General features: G+C 50.3%; 1 protein-coding gene and 1 non-coding gene across 3 annotated transcripts; both read right to left on the bottom strand.

Moving 5' to 3' along the window:
* Positions 1–96: 96 nt before the first annotated feature.
* Positions 97–18,793, bottom strand: LOC143692326 (large ribosomal subunit protein uL16). Of its 2 annotated transcripts, none has more exons than XM_077172513.1 (7): positions 18,756–18,780; positions 18,586–18,624; positions 16,254–16,312; positions 16,050–16,157; positions 12,383–12,521; positions 3,922–4,084; positions 97–403 (listed from the first exon to the last, which is right to left on the bottom strand). In XM_077172513.1, exons 2-7 carry the CDS (start codon positions 18,606–18,608, stop codon positions 251–253), a joined length of 645 nt encoding a protein of 214 aa, XP_077028628.1. In that variant the 5' UTR covers positions 18,609–18,624; positions 18,756–18,780; the 3' UTR covers positions 97–250. The 2 variants fall into 2 exon arrangements, with proteins under 2 accessions (XP_077028628.1, XP_077028627.1); XM_077172512.1 differs by lacking the exon at positions 97–403 and adding an exon at positions 1,561–1,740 and having other exon boundaries at positions 18,756–18,793.
* LOC143692345 (small nucleolar RNA SNORA70) lies at positions 8,791–8,930 on the bottom strand. Its single transcript, XR_013180285.1, has one exon. It is a non-coding gene; the product is annotated as a small nucleolar RNA SNORA70 (small nucleolar RNA).
* Positions 18,794–19,117: the final 324 nt, after the last annotated feature.

Genomic DNA, 19,117 nt, shown 5'->3' with positions numbered 1-19,117 from the left:
TCTAACCTCAAAAACCCCAAATCCCCCCCAAAAACCCCAAATCCCCCCCTCAAAAAACCCCAAATCCCCCAAAAAACCCAAACGGTGCCAGCAGGGAAGGATCCAAACCCTTTTATTCCACCCAGAGCCCCCCAAACCCACCCGGGTTCCTCCCAGATTTTGGGGTTCCCCGCAGGTTTTGGGTTCCCCGCGGGTTCTGGGGGGGTTCCCGAGGTGTTTTTGGGGTTTTTTTGGGGTTTTTTTGGGTTTTTCAGGCGTGCAGGGCCCTCCAGCGATCCAGGGGCCCCCGGGCAGGGACGTATTTGACCCCGCAGCCGTCGGGGATCAGGCGCTTCTGGGCCACCATTTCCTCGAAGGCGTCGGCGTTGAACTTGGTGAAGCCCCATTTCTTGGAGATGTGGATCTGAGGGACCCCCAAAAATCCGTCAGGGGGACCCCAAAAATCCGTCAGGGGGACCCCAAAACCCACCCACAGCAAAATTTGGGGGTCTCCAGGTGCCCCCATCCCATTGGTTTCAAGGTTTTCAGCACCATGAATTCCCCTTTGTTTGAAGTTTGGGTATTTGGGGTCCCCAAAAGTTGGTGAACCCCCATTTAATGGAGATGTGGAATTTGGGGGAACCCCAAAATTCCCCCACAGCAAAATCTGGGGGTCTCCAGGTGCCCCCATCCCATTGGTGTAAAGGATTTTGGGAACCCCCTGGTTGGAAGTTTGGATTTTTGGGGTCCCCAAAAGTTGGTGAACACCCAATTTAATGGAGATGTGGATCTGGGGGACCCCAAAAATCCGTCAGGGGGACCCCAAAACCACCCCAAAGCAAAGTCTGGGGGTGTCCAGGTCTCCCCATCCCATTGGTTTTAAGGATTTTGGGAACCGTGAACTCCCCTTTGTTTTAATTTGGGACTTTTTGGGGTCCCCACACGTTGGTGAAGCCCCATTTAATGGGGATGTGGATCTGGGGGGACCCCAAAAATCCGTCAGGGGAACCTCAAAAATCCATCAGGGGGACCCCAAAAATCCCCCGCAGCAAAAACTGGGGGTCTCCAGGTGCCCCCATCCCATTGATTTCAAGGATTTCAGCACCGTGAACTCCCCTTGTTTGGATTTTTGGGGTCCTCATGTTGGTGAAGCCCCACTTTGTAGAGATGTGGAATTTGGGGGAACCCCAAAAAATGGTCAGGGGGACCCCAAAAATCCCCCACAGCAAAAACTGGGGGTCTCCAGGTGCCCCCATCCCATTGGTTTTAAGGATTTTGGGAACCCCCTGGTTGGAAGTTTGGGTATTGGGGTCCCCACACGTTGGGGAATCCCCTTGTTGGAAGTTTGGATTTTTGGGGTCCCCCCACATTGGTGAGCCCCCATTTCTTGGAGATGTGGATCTGGGGAACCCCAAAAAATGGTCAGGGGGACCCCAAAAATCTCCCACAGCAAAATCTGGGGGTCTCCAGGTGCCCCCATCCCAGTTTTGTAAAGGTTTTCAGCACTGTGAACTCCCCTTTGGATTTTTGGGGTCCTCATGTTGGTGAAGCCCCACTTTGTAGAGATGTGGAATTTGGGGGAACCCCAAAAATCCGTCAGGGGGACCCCAAAACCTCCCCACAGTAAAATTTGGGGGTCTCCAGGTGCCCCCATCCCATTGGTTTAAAGGATTTTGGGAACCGTGAATTCCCCTTTGTTTTAATTTGGGACTTTTTGGAGTCCCCCATGTTGGTGAAGCCCCATTTCTTGGAGATGTGGATCTGGGGGACCCCAAAAATCCGTCAGGGGGACCCCAAAAATCCGTCAGGGGGACCCCAAAAATCCCCCACAGCAAAATTTGGGGGTCTCCGGGTGCCCCCATCCCAGTTTTGTAAAGGTTTTCAGCACCGTGAACTCCCCTTGTTTGGATTTTTGGGGCCCCCACATTGGTGAACCCCAATTTAATGGAGATGTGGAATTTGGGGGGACCCCAAAAAATGGTCAGGGGGACCCCAAAATTCCCCCACAGCAAAATCTGGGGGTCTCCAGGTGCCCCCATCCCAGTTTTGTAAAGGTTTTCAGCACTGTGAACCCCCCTTTGGATTTTTGGGGTCCCCCACATTGGTGAACCCCCATTTAATGGAGATGTGGAATTTGGGGGGACCCCAAAAATCCGTCAGGGGGACCCCAAAATTCCCCCACAGCAAAATCTGGGGGTCTCCAGGTGCCCCCATCCCATTGGTTTCAAGGATTTCAGCACCGTGAACCCCCCTTTGTTTGGATTTGGGATTTTTTGGGGTCCCCCCATGTTGGTGAACCCCACTTGGTAGAGATGTGGATCTGGGGGACCCCAAAAAATGGTCAGGGGAACCCCAAAAAATGGTCAGGGGGACCCCAAAAATCCCCCACAGCAAAGTCTGGGGGTCTCCTGGTGACCCCATCCCATTGGTTTAAAGGATTTTGGGAACCCCCTGGTTGGAAGTTTGGATTTTTGGGGTCCCCACACGTTGGGGGAATCCCCTCGTTTGAAGTTTGGATTTTTGGGGTCCCCAAAAGTTGGTGAACCCCAATTTCTTGGAGATGTGGAATTTGAGGGGACCCCAAAAATCCATCAGGGGGACCCCAAAAATCCCCCACAGCAAAGTCTGGGGGTCTCCAGGTGCCCCCATCCCATTGGTTTAAAGGATTTTGGGAACCCCCTGGTTGGAAGTTTGGATTTTTGGGGTCCCCACATGTTGGGGAATCCCCTCGTTTGAAGTTTGGATTTTTGGGGTCCCCAAAAGTTGGTGAACCCCAATTTCTTGGAGATGTGGAATTTGGGGGAACCCCAAAAATCCATCAGGGGGACCCCAAAAATCCCCCACAGCAAAATCTGGGGGTCTCCAGGTGCCCCCATCCCAGTTTTGTAAAGGTTTTCAGCACCGTGAACTCCCCTTTGGATTTTTGGGGTCCCCCACATTGGTGAACCCCAATTTAATGGAGATGTGGAATTTGGGGGGACCCCAAAAATCCATCAGGGGGACCCCAAAACCTCCCCACAGCAAAATTTGGGGCACCCCAAACCTTCTTAAGACCTTCTGGCACCCCAAAAAATTCCCATTTTCCTCCTCATCCCCTTAACTCAACATCCCCATAAATTTTGGGGCACTCCACTACCCCCCAAATTTTTGGGGTGCCCCCCAGATTTTTTTGGGGTGCCCCAGAACCCTTTGAGTGTCCCAGAACCCTTTGGGTGCCCCCCAGAACCCTTTGGGTGCCTCCTGAATTTTTTGGGGTTCCATTCCAGTTTTCTGGGGTGTCCCCTGAGTTTTTGGGGTGTTCCCTGAGTTTTTTGGGGTCCCCCTGAGTTTTGGGGTGCCCCTCGAGTTTTTGGGGTTCCTCCCCCGAGTTTTTGGGTTCCTCCCAAGTTTTTGGGTTTTCCCTCCCAGTTTTTTGGGGTTCCCCATGCCCCTGAGGTTTTTTGGGTTCCCCCCAAGTTTTTGGGGTTTCCCCCCCGAGTTTTTTGGGGTTCCCCCGCAGTTTTTGGGGTTCCCCCCCTGTTTATTGGGCTCCCCCCATTTTTTGGGGTTCCCCCCCAGTTTTTTTGGGGTTCCCCTGCCCCTGAGTTTTTTTTGGTTCCTCCCAAGTTTTTTGGGGTTTCCCCCTGAATTTTTGGGGTTTCCCCCTGAATTTTTAAGTTCCTCCCTCAGTTTTTGGGGTTCCCCCCTGAGTGTTTTGGGGTTCGCCCCCCGCGTTTTTGGAGTTCCCCTCCCCAAGTTCCTGGGGTTCCCCTCCCTGAGTTTTTTTGGTTTCTCCCGAGTTTTTTGGCCCCTCCCCCAGTTTTTGGGGTTCCCCCCCATTTTTGGGGTTTCCCCCTGAATTTTTGGGGTTTCTCCCCAGTTTTTTGGGGTTCCCCCCCGTTTTTTGGGGTTTCCCCCCCATTTTTTGGGGTTCCCCCCCGGTTTTTTGGGGTGCCCCGGTACCTTCTGGCGCCCCGGGAACTTGAACTTGGCTCTCCTGAGCGCCTCCACCACGTGCTCCTTGTTCTGGGCCTTGGTGCGGATGGACATGATCACCTGGCCAATGTGGACACGGGCCACCGTGCCCTGAGGCTTCCCGAAGGCTCCACGCATTCCTGTCTGCAGCCTGGATACACACAGAGACCCCAGACCCAATTATAGACCCCAGACCCATTTACAGACACACCCAGAGAGCCCAAACCCAGCCCAAACCCACTGACAATGCACCCGCGCCACCGTGCCCTGCGGCTTCCCGAAGGCTCCACGCATCCCGGTCTGGAGCCTGGATACACACAGAGACCCCAGACCCATTTACTGACACACCCAGAGACCCCAGACCCAATTATAGACACACACAGAGACCCCAGACCCAATTACAGACCTGCCCTGAGACCCCAGACCCATTTACAGATACACCCAAACCCACTGACAATGCACCCATCCCACCGTGCCCTGAGGCTTCCCGAAGGCTCCACGCATCCCGGTCTGCAGCCTGGGGGGCAGAGAGACCCCAGACCCAATTATAGACCCCAGACCCAATTATAGACTCCAGACCCAATTATAGACACAGACTGAGACCCCAGACCCAATTACAGACCCCAGACCCAATTATAGACACAGACTGAGACCCCAGACCCAATTATAGACACAGACTGAAACACCCAGACCCACTGACAATGCACCCGTGCCCTGCAGCTTCCTGAAGGCTCCGCCCCACGCATCCCTGTCTGGAGCCTGGGGACACACACAGAGACCCCAGACCCAATTATAGACCCCAGACCCAATTACAGACACACCCTGAGACCCCAGACCCAGCCCAGACCCACTGTCAATGCACCCATCCCACCGTGCCCTGAGGCTTCCCGAAGGCTCCACGCATCCCTGTCTGGAGCCTGGGCACAAAGACAGACCCCAGACCCAATTAGAGACCCAATTATAGACCCCGGACCCAATTACAGACCCCAGACCCATTTACTGACCTGCCCTGAGACCCCAGACCCAATTACAGACCCAATTATAGACCCCAAACCCAGCCCAGACCCACTGTCAATGCACCCATCCCACCGTGCCCTGCAGCTTCCCGAAGGCTCCACGCATCCCGGTCTGGAGCCTGGGCACAAAGAGAGACCCCAGACCCAATTACAGACCCCAGACCCAATTATAGACACAGACTGAGACCCCAGACCCAATTACAGACCCCAGACCCAATTACAGACCTGCCCTGAGACCCCAGACCCAATTACGGACACACCCAGAGACCCTAAACCCATTGACAATGCACCCAGGCCCTGCGGCTTCCCGAAGGCTCCACGCATCCTGGTCTGGAGTCTGGGGGATGGAGAGACCCCAGACCCAATTACAGACCCCAGACCCAATTACAGACCTGCCCTGAGACCCCAAACCCAATTACAGAAACACCCAAACCCACTGACAATGCACCCAGGCCCTGCGTCTTCCCGAAGGCTCCACGCATGCCAGTCTGCAGCCTGGGGGGCAGAGAGACCCCAGACCCAATTACTGACCTGCCCAGAGACCCCAGACCCAATTATAGACCCCAGACCCAATTACAGACCCCAGACCCATTTACAGATACACCCAAACCCACTGACAATGCACCCATCCCACCGTGCCCTGCGGCTTCCCGAAGGCCCCGCGCATCCTGGTCTGGAGTCTGGATCAATACAGAGACCCCAGACCCAATTACAGACCCCAGACCCATTTACTGACCCAGTTATAGACCCCAGACCCAATTACAGACACACACAGAGACCCCAGAGCCACTGTCAATGCACCCATCCCACCGTGCCCTGTGGCTTCCCGAAGGCTCCACGCATCCCTGTCTGGAGCCTGGGGGGCAGAGAGACCCCAGACCCAATTATAGACACACACAGAGACCCCAGACCCAATTATAGACCCAATTACAGACCCCAGACCCAATTACAGACACACCCAGACCCACTGACAATGCACCCGCGCCACCGTGCCCTGCGGCTTCCCGAAGGCCCCACGCATCCCGGTCTGGAGTCTGGGGGGGCAGAGAGACCCCAGACCCAATTACTGACCTGCCCAGAGACCCCAGACCCAATTATAGACCCCAGACCCAATTACAGACCCCAGACCCATTTACAGATACACCCAGACCCACTGTCAATGCACCCATCCCACCGTGCCCTGCGGCTTCCCGAAGGCCCCGCACATCCCGGTCTGCAGCCTGGGCACAAAGAGAGACCCCAGACCCAATTACAGACCCCAGACCCAATTACTGACCCCAGACCCATTTACTGACCTGCACTGAGACCCCAGACCCAATTATAGACACACACAGAGACCCCAAACCCACTGACAATGCCACCGTGCCCTGAGGCTTCCCGAAGGCCCCGCGCATCCCGGTCTGGAGCCTGGGGGGCAGAGAGACCCCAGACCCAATTATAGACCCCAGACCCAATTACAGACCCCAGACCCAATTACAGAAACACCCAGACCCACTGACAATGCACCCAGGCCACCGTGCCCTGCGGCTTCCCGAAGGCTCCGCGCATGCCGGTCTGGAGCCTGGGCACAAAGAGAGACCCCAGACCCAATTACAGACCCCAGACCCAATTACTGACCCAATTATAGACCCCAAACCCAGCCCAGACCCACTGACAATGCACCCATCCCACCGTGCCCTGAGGCTTCCCGAAGGCCCCGCGCATCCCGGTCTGGAGCCTGGGGGGCAGAGAGACCCCAGACCCAATTATAGACCCCAGACCCAATTATAGACCCCAGACCCCATTATAGACACACCCAGAGACCCCAGACCCATTTACAGACACACCCAGAGACCCCAGACCCACTGACAATGCACCCGGGCCACCGTGCCCTGAGGCTTCCCGAAGGCTCCGCGCATCCCGGTCTGCAGCCTGGGCACAAAGAGAGACCCCAGACCCAATTACAGACCCCAGACCCAATTACTGACCTGCCCTGAGACCCCAGACCCATTTACAGAAACACCCAGAGACCCCAGACCCAACTACAGACACAATTATAGACCCCAGACCCATTTACAGATACACCCAAACCCACTGACAATGCACCCGTGCCCTGCGGCTTCCCGAAGGCTCCACGCATTCCTGTCTGCGGCCTGGGGGGCAGAGAGACCCCAGACCCAATTACAGACCCCAGACCCATTTACAGACCTGCCCTGAGACCCCAGACCCAATTACAGACCCCAGACCCAATTACTGACCCAATTATAGACCCCAAACCCAGCCCAGAGCCACTGTCAATGCACCCATCCCACCGTGCCCTGCGGCTTCCCGAAGGCTCCACGCATGCCGGTCTGCAGCCTGGGAGAGAGAGACCCCAGACCCAATTACAGACCCCAGACCCAATTACAGACCCCAGACCCAATTACAGAAACACCCAGAGACCCCAAACCCATTTACAGATACACCCAAACCCACTGACAATGCACCCAGGCCCTGCGGCTTCCTGAAGGCCCCGCGCATCCCGGTCTGGAGTTTGGGGGAGAGAGACCCCAGACCCAATTACAGACCTGCCCTGAGACCCCAGACCCAATTACAGACCCCAGACCCAATTACAGACCCCAGACCCAATTACTGACCTGCCCTGAGACCCCAGACCCAATTACGGACACACCCTGAGACCCCAGACCCAATTATAGACACACAGTGAGACCCCAGACCCATTTACAGAAACACCCAGAGACCCCAGACCCACTGACAATGCACCCGGGCCACCGTGCCCTGAGGCTTCCCGAAGGCCCCGCACATCCTGGTCTGGAGTCTGGGCACAAAGAGAGACCCCAGACCCAATTACAGACCCAAGCCCACACCCCTGTCTGCAGCCTGCCAGGGGGAAATTGGGGAGGGCTCAGCATGGGGAGACCCCAGACCCAATTTCAGACCCACACAGAGACCCCAGACCCAATTACAGACACACACACAAGGGACCCCAGACCCAATTCCAGACCTGCCCTGAGACCCCAGACCCAATTACAGACACACACTCAGAGACCCCAGACCCAATTCCAGACCTGCCCTGAGACCCCAGATCCATTTACACACCCAGAGACCCCAGACCCAATTCCAGACCCAAAGGGACCCCAGACCCATCCCTGGGGGGATTTTTGGTGCCCCCAGAGCAATCCTGGCCCCCCCTGAGACGATTTTGGGGTTTTATCCCCCCCAGTTTGGGTTTTTTACCCCCCAGGGGAGATTTTTACCCCCCCCCGGGGTATTTTGGGTTTTTTTTTTCCGCAACCCCCAGGGTATTTTGGGATTTTTTTGGGGTTTTTTGGGGGTTTTTGTCCCCCTGGGTTATTTCGGTTTTTTTGGGGTTTTTTTGGGGTTTTTTTTGGGGTTTTTTGCTGCCCCCCGGGGTATTTTGCCCCCCAGGGTATTTTGGGTTTTTTTGGGGGGTATTTTCGGGTTTTTTTGGGGTTTTTGCGCCCCGGGGTATTTTGGGTTTTTTTGGGGTATTTTGGGGTTTTTTGCCCTGCGGGTATTTTGGGGTTTTTTTTGGGTTTTTTGCGCCCCCGGGGTATTCTGGGTTTTTTTGGGGGTATTTTTGGGGGTTTTTTTTGGGTTTTTTTGGGTTTTTTGCCCCCCCGGGGTATTTTGGATTTTTTTGGGGTTTTTGCCCCCCCCCCCCCCGGGTATTTTTGGGTTTTTTTTGGGTTTTTGTCCCCCCGGGGTATTTTTGGGGTATTTTTGGCTTTTTTTGGGGTTTTCTTTGGGTATTTTTGGGGTTTTTTTGGGTATTTTTGGGGTTTTTGCCCCCCCCAGGGTATTTTTGGTTTTTTTGGGTTTTTTTAGGTTTTTTTGGGGTTTTTGTCCCCCCGGCCCCTTTGGGAGCCCCCCCAGGTGGGGGAGGGGTCCCTACACAGCCGGGGGGGGAGGGGTCTCTGTGCGCAGCCACTGCACGCCGGGCCCCAGGGGGAGGGGCACGGCCGGCTTAATTAGCTGCGGTAATTAACGGGGTAATTAATGGGTTAATGAGCTGCGGTAATTAACGGGTAATGAAGGGCTTAATTAGCTGCGGTAATTAACGGGTAATGAAGGGCTTAATTAGCTGCGGTAATTAATGGGTAATGAAGGGCTTAATGAGCTGCGGTAATTAATGGGTAATGAAGGGCTTAATTAGCTGCGGTAATTAACGGGTTAATGAGCTTGGGGTAATTAACGGGGTAATGAAGGGCTTAATTAGCTGCGGTAATTAACGGGGTAATTAATGGGTTAATGAGCTGCGGTAATTAACGGGGTAATGAAGGGCTTAATTAGCTGCGGTAATTAATGGGTAATGAAGGGCTTAATGAGCTGCGGTAATTAATGGGGTAATGAAGGGCTTAATTAGCTGCGGTAATTAACGGGTGATTAACGGCTTAATTAGCTGCGGTAATTAACGGGTGATTAATGGCTTAATTAGCTGCGGTAATTAATGGGGTAATTAGCTGGGGGTAATTAACGGGGTAATGAACGGCTTAATTAGCTGCGGTAATTAACGGGATAATGAGCTGCAGGTAATTAACGGGTGGTTAACGGGGTAATGAGCTGCGGTAATTAACGGGGTAATGAGCTGCGGTAATTAACAGGGTAATTAACGGGTAATTAGCTGCGGTAATTTATGGGGTAATTAATGGGTTAATTAGCTGCGGTAATTAACGGGGTAATGAACGGCTTAATTAGCTGCGGTAATTAATGGGTTAATGAAGGGCTTAATTAGCTGCGGTAATTAACGGGGTAATGAGCTGGGGTAATTAACGGGGTAATGAACGGCTTAATTAGCTGCGGTAATTAACGGGATAATGAGCTGCAGGTAATTAACGGGTGGTTAACGGGGTAATGAGCTGCGGTAATTAATGGGGTAATGAGCTGCGGTAATTAACAGGGTAATTAACGGGTAATTAGCTGCGGTAATTTATGGGGTAATTAATGGGTTAATTAGCTGCGGTAATTAACGGGGTAATGAACGGCTTAATTAGCTGCGGTAATTAATGGGTTAATGAAGGGCTTAATTAGCTGCGGTAATTAACGGGGTAATGAGCTGGGGTAATTAACGGGGTAATGAACGGCTTAATTAGCTGCGGTAATTAACGGGATAATGAGCTGCAGGTAATTAACGGGTGGTTAACGGGGTAATGAGCTGCGGTAATTAATGGGGTAATGAGCTGCGGTAATTAACAGGGTAATTAACGGGTAATTAGCTGCGGTAATTTATGGGGTAATTAATGGGTTAATTAGCTGCGGTAATTAACGGGGTAATGAACGGCTTAATTAGCTGCGGTAATTAACGGGTAATGAAGGGCTTAATTAGCTGCGGTAATTAACGGGGTAATGAACGGCTTAATTAGCTGCGGTAATTAATGGGGTAATGAGCTGGGGGTAATTAACGGGGTAATGAACGGCTTAATGAGCTGCGGGTAATCAACGGGTTCATTAATGGCTTAATGAGCTGCGGTAATTAACAGGTTAATAAACGGCTTAATGAGCTGTGGTAATTAACGGGGTAATTAACGGCTTAATTAGCTGCGGTAATTAACGGGTGATTAATGGGTTAATGAGCTGTGGTAATTAATGGGTTAATGAGCTGCAGTAATTAACAGGTGATTAACGGGTTAATGGGCTGAGGGTTATTAATGGGTTAATTAATGGCTTAATTAGCTGCGGTAATTAATCGGTTAATGAATGGCCTAATGAGGTGAAGGCAAGTATTGGCCTAATCAATGGCTTAATGAGCTGTGGGCAATTAACAGGTTAATGAACAGGTTAATGAGCTGAGGGCAACTAATGGGTTCATTAATGGCTTAATTAGTTGTGGGGCAATTAATGGCCTAATTAATGGCTTAATGAGCTGAGGATTTTGGGGACCCCTGCAAATTTTAGGACACCCCCAATTCATGGGGACCTTCCCATGACCCATCCCCGAAACTTCTCCCCTTTAACTTTGGGAACCTCCCCAAAACTCCAGGAACGCCCCCAGGATTTCGGGGTTCCCCTGAGGATTTCGGGGACTCCCTGAGGATTTCAGGGTCCCCCTGAAGACTTTGGGGACCCCAAAAGGATCTCCAAGACCCCCAAATTTTAGGACACCCCCAATTCAGGGGGACCTTCCCATGATCCCATCCCAGAAACTTCTCCCCTTTAGCTTCAGGAACGCCCCCAGAATTTTGGGGTCCCCCTGAGGATCTTGGGGTTGCCCTGAGGATCTTGGGGTCCCCCCGGTGATTTCGGGGACTCTGAGCATTTTGGGGACACCCAAAAGGGATCTCAAAGACCCCCAAATTTTAGGACACCCCCAATTCAGGGCAACCTTCCCATGACCCATCCCCGAAACTTCTCCCCTTCAACTTTCGGAATCTCCCCAAAACTCCAGGAACCCCCCCAGAATTTCAGGGTTCCCCTGAGGATTTTGGGGTTCCCCTGGTGATTTCGGGGTCCCCCAAAAGGGATCTCCAAGACCCCCAAATTTTAGGACACCCCCAATTCATGGGGACCTTCCCACAACCCATCCCCGAAACTTCTCCCCTTCAACTTTGGGAACCCCCCCAAAACTCCAGGAACCCCCCCAGGATTTTGGGGTCCCCCTGAGGATTTCGGGGTCCCCCCCGTCATTTTGGGGTCCCCCTGGAGATTTTGAGGACCCCCAAAAGGGATCTCAAAGACCCCCAAATTTTAGGACACCCCCAATTTAGGGAGGACCTTCCCATGACCCATCCCCAAAACTTCTCCCCTTCAACTTTCGGAATCTCCCCAAAACTCCAGGAACCCCCCCAGAATTTCGGGGTCCCCCTGAGGATTTCGGGGTCCCCCTGGAGATTTTGGGGACCCCCAAAACGGACCTCAAAGATGCCCCCAAATTTTACACCACCCCTAATTTAGGGGGGACCTTCCCACGACCCATCCCGGAAACTTCTCCCCTTTAGCTTTAGGAACGCCCCCAAAACTTCAAGGATCCCCCCCAGAATTTCGGGGTCCCCCTGAGGATTTCGGGGTCCCCCTGAAGATTTTGGGGACCCCCAAAAGGATCTCAAAGCCCCCCCCAAATTTTAGGACACCCCCAATTCATGGGGACCTTCCCAAGACCCCATTCCCAAACCACTCCTGGAAACTTCTCCCCTTTAACTTCAGGAACGCCCCCAAAACTCCAGGAACCCCCCAGAATTTCGGGGTTCCCCTGAGGATTTCGGGGTCCCGCTGAAGATTTTGGGGACCCCCAAAAGGATCTCCAAGACCCCCAAATTTTAAGACACCCCCAATTCATGGGGACCTTCCCATGATCCCATCCCCGAAACTTCTCCCCTTCAACTTTCAGAATCTCCCCAAAACTCCAGGAACCCCCCCAGGATTTTGGGGTCCCCCTGGTGATTTCGGGGTCCCCCCGGTGATTTTGGGGTCCCCCTGGAGATTTTGGGGTGCCCCACCTGTCGGCCCCGGCACAGGAGAGCATTTTGTTGATGCGGATGACGTGGAAGGGGTGCAGGCGCACGCGGATGTGGAAGCCGTCCTTGCCGCAGCTCTTCACCATGTACTTGTTAGCGCAGATCCGGGCGGCCTCCAGGGCTGGGGAGGGGAAATTTGGGGGGTCAGGACCCCTCCTCACATTGCTGAGACCCCTCCCCACAAAATGCAGAAAAAAACCCGAAGTTTTTAGGTGAAAATTTGAAGTTTTTAGGCCAAAATTTGCCAGTTTTAGGTGAAAATTCAAGGCTCGTCTCAGAAAGTTTGGGGCTTTTTCAGGTGGAAATTTGGAGGTTTTTGTGGGAAATTTGGGGGTTTTAGTGGGAAATTTGGGGGTCTGAGAAAAAAATTTGGGGGTTTTAGGGAAAGATTCGGGGTTTTTGGGTGGAAATTTGGGGTTTTTGGGTGCATGCCCAGCCCTTCACCCTGTACTTGTTAGCGCAGATCCGGGCGGCCTCCAGGGCTGGGGGGGCGAAATTTGGGGGGTCAGGACCCCTCCTCACATTGCTGAGACCCCTCCCCACAAAATCCACAAAAAAACCCCAAGTTTTTAGGCGAAAATTTGAGGTTTTTAGGCCAAAATTCGCCATTTTTACATGAAAATTCAAGGCTTGTCTCGGAAAGTTTGGGGCTTTTTCAGGTGGAAATTTGGGGGTTTTAGGAAAAAATTTAGAGGTTTTTGTGGGAAATTTGGGGGTTTTAGTGGGAAATTTGGGGGTTTGAGGAAAAAATTTGGGGTTTTTGGGTGGAAATTTGGGGTTTTTGGGTGCATGCCCAGCTCTTCACCCTGTGCTTGTTAGCGCAGATCCGGGCGGCCTCCAGGGCTGGGGGGGCGAAATTTGGGGGGTCAGGACCCCTCCTCACATTGCTGAGACCCCTCCCCACAAAATCCACAAAAAAACCCCAAGTTTTTAGGCGAAAATTTGAGGTTTTTAGGCCAAAATTCGCCATTTTTGCGTGAAAATTCAAGGCTCGTCTCAGAAAGTTTGGGACTTTTTCAGGTGGAAATTCGGGGGTTTTAGTAAAAAAATTTGGGGGTTTTTGAGGGAAATTTGGGGGTTTTAGTGGGAAATTTGGGGGTTTGAGGAAAAAATTTGGGGGTTTTAGGTGAAAATTTGCGGTTTTTAGGCCAAAATTCGCCGTTTTTAGGTGGAAATTCGCGGCTCGTCTCGGAAAGTTTGGGGCTTTTTCAGATGGAAATTTGGGGGTTTTAGGAAAAAAATTTGGGGGTTTTTGAGGGAAATTTGGGGGATTTAGAGGGAAATTTGGGGGTTTGAAAAACAAATTTGGGGGTTTTAGGTGAAAATTTGGGGTTTTTGGGTGGAAATTTGGGGTTTTTGGGTGCATGCCCAGCCCTTCACCATGTACTTGTTAGCGCAGATCCGGGCGGCCTCCAGGGCTGGGGGGGCGAAATTTGGGGGGTCAGGACCCCTCCTCACATTGCTGAGACCCCTCCCCACAAAATCCAGAAAAAAATCCGAAGTTTTTAGGCGAAAATTTGGGGTTTTTAGGCCAAAATTCGCCATTTTTAGGTGAAAATTCAAGGCTCGTCTCGGAAAGTTTGGGGTTTTCTCAGGTGGAAATTTGGGGGTTTTAGGAAAAAAATTCAGAGGTTTTTGTGGGAAATTTGGGGGTTTTAGTGGGAAATTTGGAGGTTTGAGAAAAAAATTTGGGGGTTTTAGGGAAAGATTTGGAGTTTTTGGGTGGAAATTTGGGGTTTTGGGTGCATGCCCAGCTCTTCACCCTGTACTTGTTAGCGCAGATCCGGGCGGCCTCCAGGGCTGGGGGGGCGAAATTTGGGGGGTCAGGACCCCTCCTCACATTGCTGAGACCCCTCCCCACAAAATCCACAAAAAAACCCCAAGTTTTTAGGCGAAAATTTGAGGTTTTTAGGCCAAAATTCGCCATTTTTAGGTGAAAATTCAAGGCTCGTCACGGAAAGTTTGGGGCTTTTCAGGTGGAAATTTGGGGGTTTTAGAAAAAACATTTGGGGGTTTTTGTGGGAAATTTGGGGGTTTTACTGGGAAATTTGGGGGTTTGAGGAAAAAATTTGGGGTTTTTAGGTGAAAATTTGAGGTTTTTAGGCCAAAATTCGCCAGTTTTAGGGGAAAATTCAAGGCTCGTCTCAGAAAGTTTGGGGCTTTTTCAGGTGGAAATTTGGGGGTTTTAGGAAAAAAATTCAGAGGTTTTTGTGGGAAATTTGGGGATTTTAGTGGGAAATTTGGGGGTTTGAGGAAAAAATTTGGGGGTTTTAGGGAAAGATTTGGGGTTTTTGGGTGGAAATTTGGGGTTTTTGGGTGCATGCCCAGCCCTTCACCCTGTGCTTGTTAGCGCAGATCCGGGCGGCCTCCAGGGCTGGGGAGGGGAAATTTGGGGGGTCAGGACCCCTCCTCACATTGCTGAGACCCCTCCCCACAAAATCCAGAAAAAATCCGGGGTTTTTAGGTGAAAATTTGAGGTTTTTAGGCCAAAATTCGCCAGTTTTAGGTCAAAATTCGCAGCTCGTCGCGGAAAGTTTGGGGTTTTCTCAGGTGGAAATTTGGGGGTTTTAGGAAAAAAATTTGGAGTTTTTTGTGGGAAATTTGGGGGTTTTAGTGGGAAATTTGGGGGTTTGAGGAAAAAATTTGGGGTTTTTGGGTGAAAATTTGAGGTTTTTAGGCCAAAATTCGCCATTTTTAGGTGAAAATTCAAGGCTCGTCTTGGAAAGTTTGGGGTTTTTTCAGGTGGAAATTTGGGGTGTTCAGGTGAAGAATTCAGGTTTTAAATTTTGAGTTTTAGACAAAAATCCTCCCCAAACCCTTCAAAACCCTCCCAAAAACCCCAAACTTTTAAGGATCTGCCCAAAATCCCCCAGAAAATCCTTCCAAAACCCCCAAACTCTTCCCAAAACCTCCAATTTTTCAAAGATCTTCCCCAAAAATGCCCCTAAAATCCTCCCAAAACCCCCAATTTTTCAAAGATCTCCCCCAAAACTCCCCCCCCAAAACCCAAATTTTTTAAACATCTCCCCCAAAACTCCTCCCCAAAACCCCAAATATTTCAAAGATCTCCCACAAAACCCCTGAAAATCCTCCCAAGACCCCAATTTTTCAAACATCTCCCCCAATTTTTTAAAGATCTCCCCCAAAACCCCCAAGTTTTCTAAAGATCTCCCCCAAAAATGCCCCTAAAATCCTCAAAAAACCCCCAATTTCTCCCCCAAAACCCTTTATTTTTCATAAGATCTCCCCCAAAACCCCCAATTTTTTAAACATCTTCCCCAAAAATCCTCTCAAAACCCCCAGTTTCTTAAAGATCTCCCCTAAACCCCCAATTTTTCAAAGATCTCCCCCGAAAACCCAAATTTTTTAAAGATCTCCCCCAAAATCCTCCCCAAAACTCCCAGTTTTTTAAACATCTCCCCCAAAAACCCCAATTTTTTTAAGATCTCCCCCAAAAATTCTCAATTTTTTTAAAGATCTCCCCCAAAAATCCTCCCCAAAATCCCGAATATTTCAAAGATCTCCCCTAAAAATCCACCCAAAAAACTCCCAATTTTTCAAAGATCCCCCCCAAACCCCCCAATTTTCCCCAGATCCCCCCCAAATTGCCCAAAATTGCCCCAAATTGCCCCAAAATCCCGGTTTTTACCCTCGGAGCTGAGCTGCTCGTACTCGTCCGACACCATGTGCCCGCACAGGGGGAACTCGTCCACTTTGGCTTTTTTCCGGCCCAGGTCGAAAATTCGAATTTTTGGGTCTGGGGGAGACACCCAGAGGGGTCAGGGGAGGATTTTGGGGGGTCCCAGCCCCGGTTTTTGGGGGATTTTTGGGGGATTTTGGGGTCGGGACTCACCCGGGACCCCCCGGCAGAAGCGGGACTTGGGGTAGGGTTTGTTCTTGCAGTAGCGGTAACTGAGGGGAGAAAAGGGTTAAAAATGGGGGGGAAAACGTGAATTTATAGCTCCAAAAATTACTGAAATATGCCTTAAAAATACCCTAAAATATCCCTAAAAAACCAATAAAATATCCTCAAAATTATCCCTAAAAAATCCCTAAAATATCCCCAAAATTAGGGGTAACTGAGGGGAGAAAAGGGTTAAAAATGGGGGAAAAAAGGTGAATTTATAGCTCAAAAAAATCATTGAAATATGCCTTAAAAAAGCCCTGAAATATCCCCAAAAAATCAATAAAATATCCCCACAAAACCCCGAAATAACTCCTAAAATATCCCCAAAATTATCCCCCCCAAAACCCTAAAATATCCCCAAAATTAGGGGTAACTGGGGGAATAAAAGGGTTAAAAATGGGGGGGAAAAGGTGAATTTATAGCTCAAAAAATCACTGAAATAGCCCTTAAAAACACCCTGAAATATCCCTAAAAAATCAATAAAATATCCCCAAAATTATCCCCACAAAATCTCTAAAATATCCCCAAAATTAGGGGTAACTGAGGGGAGAAAAGGGTTAAAAATGGGGGGGAAAAGGTGAATTTATAGCTCAAAATATCAATGAAATAGCCCTTAAAAACACCCTAAAATATCCATTAAAAATCAATAAAATATCCCCAAAATTATCCCCACAAAATCCCTAAAATATCCCCAAAATTAGGGGTAACTGCGGGGAGAAAAGGGTTAAAAATGGGGGAAAAAAGGTGAATTTATAGCTCAAAAATTCACTGAAATATCCATTAAAAACACCCTAAAATATCCCCAAAAAATCAATAAAATATCCCCCCCAAAACCCCTAAAATATCCCCAAAAAATCAATAAAATATCCCCCCCAAAACCCCCTAAAATATCCCCAAAATTAGCAGTAACTGCGGGGAGAAAAGGGTTAAAAATGGGGGGAAAAAGGTGAATTTATAGCTCAAAATATCACTGAAATATCCATTTTAAAAGGCCTGAAATATTCCCAAAAAAACAATAAAATATCCCCAAAATTATCCCCACAAAACCCCTAAATAACCCCTAAAATATCCCCAAAATTGGCGGGAACTGTGGGGAGAAAAGGGTTAAAATGGGGGGAAAAGGTGAATTTATAGCTCAAAATATCACTGAAATATCCATTAAAAAAGGCCTGAAATATCCCTAAAAAATCAATAAAATATCCCCAAAATTATTCCCCCCAAAACCCCTAAAATATCCCTGAAATTAGGGGTAACTGGGGGGATGAAAAGGTTAAAAATGGCGGGAAAAAGGTGAATTTATAGCTCAAAAAATTACTGAAATAGCCCTTAAAAACACCCTGAAATATCCCCAAAAGATCAATAAAATATCCCCAAAATTATCCCCACAAAACCCCGAAATAACCCCTAAAATATCCCCAAAATTAGCGGTAACTGCGGGGAGAAAAGGGATAAAAATGGGGGGAAAAAGGTGAATTTATAGCTCAAAAAAATCATTGAAATAGCCCTTAAAAACACCCTGAAATATCCCCAAAAATCAATAAAATATCCCCAAAATTATCCCCCCCAAAACCCCTAAAATATCCCCAAAATTGGCGATAACTGCGGGGAGAAAAGGGTTAAAAATGGGGGGAAAAAGGTGAATTTATAGCTCAAAAAATTACTGAAATATCCATTAAAAAAGGTCTGAAATATCCCTAAAAAATCAATAAAATATCCCCAAAATTATCCCCCACAAAACACTGAAATAACCCCTAAAATATCCCCGAAATTCTCCTAAATTATCCCCAAAAAATGACCCAAAAATCCTCAAACCATCCCCAAAAATCCCAACCCAAAACCCCCCAAAATTCTTTAACACCCCCAGACCTTTCTGAATCCCAAGTCTTTCAATTTAAACCCCAAAAATTCCCTTTTCAACCCCAATTATTCCATTTTTAACTCCAATTTTTCCACTTTTAACCCCAAATATTCCCATTTTACCCCACTCATGAGGCCTCCAGCCCTTTTTCAATCCCTATTTCTCCCTTTTAAATTTCAATTTTTCCTTTTTTAACCCCAAATTTTCCATTTTTAACCCCAAATTTTCCTTTTTTAACCCCATTTTTTCTATTTTAACACCAACTAATAAATTTTTAACCCAAATTTTTCCCTTTTTTCCCCCAACCCCCCCCCTTTTCCCAACCCCTTCATTTGAATAGTCCCATTTTAACCCCCCCAGTGACGTCACAGCGGCAGTGCCACGTCACGCCCCCCCCCCGTTCTGACGTCACGCCCTCACCATCTCGCCGGCCTGCGGCCCATGGCGGCTCCGGGACCTGCGGGGGAACACAAGGGACGCGTTGGGGACCCCAAAAACCCAAAATAACCCCAAAATAACCCCAAAATAACCCCAAAAAGCCCCAAATTAAGCCCAAAACCCGCCCGGCCCGGCCCTGCCCGCGCTCCCCTCACGCCACGCTCCGACCTCGCCGCGCGCCCGAAAGAGGCCGCGGGCGCCTGCGCGCTGGTTTTATACCGCCCGCCACTTCCGGTCCCGCCCCTCACTTCCGGCGGCGCTCTGGCCGCCCCGGAGGACTCATGGCGGAGGCGCGGGGGGTGATGGCGAAGGGTGATGGAGGAGCTGAGGAGGGAGAGCGGAGCTGCGGGAGCGCGGAGAGAGGGAGGGGAGAGGGAAAGGAGCAGGGAGAGCGCGGCGGGGCGGCGGGAGGGAGGGGCGGCCATAGAGACGAGAGGAGCCGCTCTGGCGGGCTCAGTGATCATAGAGAGGAGAGGCTCGGCCAATCAGAGCGCGCGGGGGGGAGCGGCGCAGG

This window comes from Agelaius phoeniceus, chromosome 38 (genome assembly GCF_051311805.1).
Source record: "Agelaius phoeniceus isolate bAgePho1 chromosome 38, bAgePho1.hap1, whole genome shotgun sequence".
In the NCBI taxonomy this organism is placed as follows: Eukaryota; Metazoa; Chordata; class Aves; order Passeriformes; family Icteridae; genus Agelaius; species Agelaius phoeniceus.
Note: the sequence above shows the minus strand (reverse complement) of the source record. Positions and strands in the feature narration are given on the sequence as shown.